The sequence below is a fragment of the Limulus polyphemus genome, unplaced genomic scaffold (genome assembly GCF_000517525.1).
Source record: "Limulus polyphemus unplaced genomic scaffold, Limulus_polyphemus-2.1.2 Scaffold3251, whole genome shotgun sequence".
Classification (NCBI taxonomy): Eukaryota; Metazoa; Arthropoda; class Merostomata; order Xiphosura; family Limulidae; genus Limulus; species Limulus polyphemus.
This window is the reverse complement of record NW_013668861.1, coordinates 60,708-66,179: the sequence shown is the minus strand read 5'-3', so window position 1 is coordinate 66,179 and position 5,472 is coordinate 60,708. Positions and strand designations below refer to the sequence as shown.

The 5,472-nt window shown below is 32.9% G+C and overlaps 1 protein-coding gene across 1 annotated transcript in view; it reads right to left on the bottom strand.

Moving 5' to 3' along the window:
* Window positions 1-1,508: 1,508 nt before the first annotated feature.
* Window positions 1,509-5,472, bottom strand: part of LOC106468992 (alpha-L-fucosidase-like) — a 36,775-nt gene continuing 32,811 nt past the window's right edge. Inside the window, exons 7-8 of the mRNA XM_022397385.1 lie at window positions 2,284-2,416; window positions 1,509-1,629 (exon numbers count right to left, since the gene is read on the bottom strand). Coding sequence (XP_022253093.1) covers window positions 1,509-1,629; window positions 2,284-2,416 — 254 coding nt within the window. The remainder of the gene's footprint in view (window positions 1,630-2,283; window positions 2,417-5,472) is intronic.

The window sequence follows — 5,472 nt, the reverse complement described above, 5'->3', positions numbered from 1 at the left end:
TGAAACATATCCAATAACATTTGTGTATATATGTGTTTATAAAGGGGGAAAGAGAAAAAGTAAAACTTGATTGGCAAAATATGTAATATATTCATACACAGCATTTTTGTTTGCGAGAGATGTTAGGCAGAATACACTGTATGCATTGGATTTGAAATATTTATGGGCTGCGTTTGCCTGTTGAATTGTGAAAGGACGGATTCAGTCCCTGAAAGTTTCCAATCAAATACGACATTATCAACCTATAACAGATTTCCATCTGTGAAACACGCAATCCAATTTAAAAAAACAACAACACTGTTTTAAAAGTTAGCAATTCGGTAAATCAACGACCAACGAACAAACATAGTAGAGATAAAGATGATCCAATAGGAAAGAAACTTGTCGATAGGAAACAGACGTTCTGATTGTTAGAAAAGTGGTTCTCACAGCAAGAGTGCGTAGAACCATTTCCTGTAATATATTTTGGCGTTTTTGTGTCACGATCATCTATTGGCTGTGCTTGAATGTGTCTGACTAGCTACTGGCTTTTGTTAATTACAGCAATTAGTGAATTAAACAGGTTGATATGGTGAAAGCTTGTATTTTTTATTTGTATTTATGGAACAGCTACTAAGGCTATCTGCTGCTGTTTCTAATTTTGAACTATTGAATTGAGAGTAGGGAGCCAGTCAGCAGAACCCTACTACCCACAATCCATGCTAAAGGACTGATTGCCACTCTTATGACGAACCTACAGTTTTTAAAGTGTGTGTCGTATTGCACGGATTCAAACCCTGTTGGCCAGCTCTGAAAATCAGAGCCCTAACAAAGAACTAGCCTGCACTAATACTGATAATAATATACTAAAATTTAAGAGACGTAAAAAATCAATTAAATTTTTTACCTTTTGTATGAATTACCTAATAATTTGTACTTCGTTGCTTTGTGCAATACATTTGTATTAAATATTTTAGTATTCTGATATTAAATATAAATATGTACACCATAATACACACTCTTAAATATATAATTATATATAAATAAATCACACACGGCTCATTGTGTATATTCCATGCGTTTCTTAATTATAATCTAACAACTGTTTCAAACTATTTTAAAGCTACTTGTGCTCAGAAGTAGTTAAAAGCCAGTCAGTTTCAAGTTTCTTATATATATATGTAAGTAGTTAATAATTACAATAAATCAGTTGTAAAGACCACGTGTCTATCTCTTTAATCTGATTATATTTTTGTCAGTGTAACTTATCTGTTAGATTTTAAGGCCTTGGGTTTGCAAAACGTTTGAATGGCAGATTACTGAGTTAAAACCTGAATAAGTTTTAGCTGTTTAAAGCTATTCGAAGTTGTACCGAGATTTAACCTAAGGATTAGTTTTCAATATATTACGGAACGCTCGTCATTTAGCCACCTTTGTGATAACCAATGTTTACCGTAGAACCACATTAAGTCAACTTACCAGACTCCACTTATATGGAACCAAGCCATGGGTCTTTCAGAACGATACGCTCATATGGCCTCACCGTTCACTTTCAGCCACTGACCCAACTGTCTGAGTCGTTCCTCAAAAATCAGTGGAATCCTGCCGTCAGGCGTGGGTCCGACGTTGATAAGGATGTTCCCACCACAACTACAATAAAAACGTAAAGTACACAGTAACGGGAGAATTCCTTTTATTTGAATTATACATTCAACTGTGTAGTAACGTAGATCCTCAGTAGTAAAATAATTCTCGTATAAACTTTCATTATGAACAGTGGAGTGTTTTCACGTGGACATAACTTTACTCGAGAATTTAATAATAAAATATAGCTAGCAACTAAAAGAGCAAAGGCAATATTCAAGCTAAGAAAATGAAAATAATAAAATATATGCATCTTTGCGGAAGATTGTTTGTCGTTTCACCTGGTATACTGTACAATTCATAATTTATATAGTGTCTGAAATAGCCTTTCATAAAGAATAATAAAAAAATCAGTCATTTGATCAGTTCGACATATTTACCTGGTTTCAAATGACCAGAAAACATGGTTTCTTTTGTAAGTTCTCAAGAAGGACGTGTAAGCATGATATCATATTTTTTATAGAACAAAGGAGCATAATCCGCATACGATAATCGAAATATTTCATAAATCAGATAAAGTTAATCAGAACAAGTAAAATATCCCTTAATTGTTCATGTAATAAGAGATCAAAGGAGATTTGAGATGTGAACGTTCAAATCACAAAGCTCGTTTGTACTTAAAACATAAGTTTCGAAAGTGTTAGGCACACGAACACCTACCTGATAGTTTCTGTTAAAGTGGAAATTAGCTGTTGAATTGATAAGATGTCTGATAAGGTGGCGCTGCGACGAAACGGCCAGGTAACACGATCCAAAGTCATTGCGTTTTCCCATTTGTGTTTCTGAAGAGTTTCTAAAGTGGAAGATTGAGCTACTAGAACCAAACTACAATACATTAAGTCTGAAATGATAGAACGTCTAAACTAAGAAATTCAATATAACAACTGAAATGGTAAAAGATAAATAAGTGTCTTCAATGCACATTACATTTGTATAATATGTATGTACTTATATGATAACCACACAAGCTTTGTTTTCATATATCTCCCTTCAGAGGAATTATTATGTACAGTTTAAATAGATAAATAATTTGTAATTTTGTATTATTTTACAGATCACGTGTTATATAATAGAGAAGAGAAAAGCCACAAAAGTTCATTATATATACTTACATACTTGTTTGAAAGTTCGCGACCAATTTTTTACGAATATAAATGAAACTACAAGTTTTATATAAAATCGTCAAAAAACGTTCAATGACTAGGTTAATTCATCAACCAAGTGCTGTCACTGTGAACGGTATTTTGTACTGTAATTATTAATAAGGTCCCACAAGGATCGACTAGCTTAAGTTAATGAGCTTATAGATCTTTTAATAGTTTATATATTTAAATATTTTTTTTTACTTTACCCAAAATAACGAAAATCAGAAAAAAATGTATTACTCATAAGAACATACTAGTGGTCTGTTATTTTGATACACTCGAACAAATGCACAAAAGCATTAAACCTTTCAAACAGTGTTCATTTAACTTGTAAGTTCACAAAAATATTGTGTTAATCAAACCACTAACTGCCTGACCATAACAACATAACGTATTATGGTGATCATACACGTAATGAGATGTACCATAACAACATAAGGTTGCACGGTTATCATACTCGTAGTGAGAGGTACCATAACAACATAACATGGTATGGTGATCATACTCGTAGTGAGAGGTACCATAACAACATAACGTGGTATGGTGATCATACTCGTAGTGAGATGTACCATAACAACATAAGGTTGTACGGTTATCATACTCGTAGTGAGAGGTACCATAACAACATAACGTAGTATGGTGATCATACTCGTAGTGAGAGGTAAGTGAAAGTTAACAAAAAGTAAACCAAATTAGTTTTTTCTTTACGTATTAAAGATAAAAAATAAACACCCGGAATCACCGAAACTTTTGTCTAATAAATTGTATTGTGATTACAGTGTCGTATAAGAGTCTTCTTTGTATAAGATGCAGGGCGAAGATTTACAAGTATTCTATAAAATACCTCTGATAAAGGGCATGATAAAATAACAAACGATATCATTACTGCGCATACTGCTCGATCACCATTTTTTTTACCGTCGTGCTACGCGATATGCCTCATAATACAGCGCCATAGCTGGAACAGTTAATAATTTCACTATTTTATAACTAGATCGGAATTATATCTATTCAATTAGATTTAGGTAATTTTTCTATATTTTAATTCTGGTGTTCTGCGTGTAGTTAGTGTTATTGTGGATGTCGAAGGTCGTAAACACTTGTTAAGTAAAGATTGCATTTGATAACAGTTCGAAGCTGTATGTCTTTGTCAACTCTCCACTCAGACAATTAAGTCATCGGAAAGTCGTAAACTGGTCAGTATTGTAAATAAACATAAACCCAATTATTGTAAATAATTAATTTTTTTGAGGTTAAAATTTAGACTTATTTGTTAGTTATCATCGGCCTGAATACCACAATCATTAAAAAGGATGCCATGTGGCCAGCATTTGTTTTTCAAGCAACAACGGTAGACGACATCCAAAACATGTCTTATTGTATCATCCTTCCAAGTAAATGGTAGATGGCATGTGGCCAGCATTTGTTTTTCAAGCAACAACGGTAGACGACATCCAAAACATGTCTTATTGTATCATCCTTCCAAGTAAATGGTAGATGGCATGTGAAGCATCCCTTATGGTATAGTCCTTCTATGGAAACGGTAGATGGCGTTCAAATCATCTCTTGTTGTATCGTCCTTCCTTGAAAATGGTAAATGACATCTAAAACTTGTTTTATTCTATCGTCCTATTATATAAATTGTAGATGGCATCGAAAACATGTCTTATTGTATCGTCCTACCATATAAATGGTAGATGGCATCGAAAACATGTCTTATTGTATCGTCCTATCATATAAATGGTAGATGGCATCGAAAACATCCCTTATGGTATAGTCCTTCTATGGAAACGGTAGATGGCGTTCAAATCATCTCTTATTGTATCGTCCTTCTTTGAAAATGGTAGATGGCATCCAAAATATTTCTTATTGTATCGTTCTATCATATAAATGGTAGATGACAACCAAAACATGTCTTACACTATCATCCTATATATCAATGATTGATATAATCCACAACACGTCTTACATTATCGTCCTACTAGGTTTTACTGTATCGCCCCACGATGGAAAATACATCTTGAGTCCACAGAATTCATGAAAAACATCACTTCTTTAAAAATGATCATAAAGCTGTATTTTTTAGGTTAAATGTTCATTTAATGTAATTAAATAATACCTATTACATTTATTATATAATGCAACTAGATATGTACTAGAAGGTTACATCCTTTATGTATACTACAACAATTTGAATAGTTTGTTCGATCTACTATACACAAATACAAAAGTGAGTACGTTTACTAACAGTCAAAAGGTCTACGACTTAGAAGAACTATGACGCTGTTATACTAACTGTAAAACAGGTATGATATGCAAATAAGAAGTTGAGCTATGTTCACTTTATCAAGAAAGTTATGGGTATTTTATACATTCGTTAATTCCCTACGTGTTTGCCTACAAGAGTCGTATTCACCATAAAATTTAACAACCATTGGTTTTCAAAATTATTCGAAAATAAAAACGAAGGTGAATAAGTGCATGAGTGAGTCTTGAAATTTCTCTTATTAAATATTTTAAATGTAAAACAACTTATAGCGAATCTAATTAGTTGTGTTTAGTATCAGAAGTGACATAGCTGTTACGTCTCCGTGTGTTAATTAATTTTCCGTAACTTCGTTTCAACGAAACTTTAACGACACAAGTCTTTACTAATAAAACTGGTTTATTCTTTCCGAATATAACTCTGCGATACACTTAATCT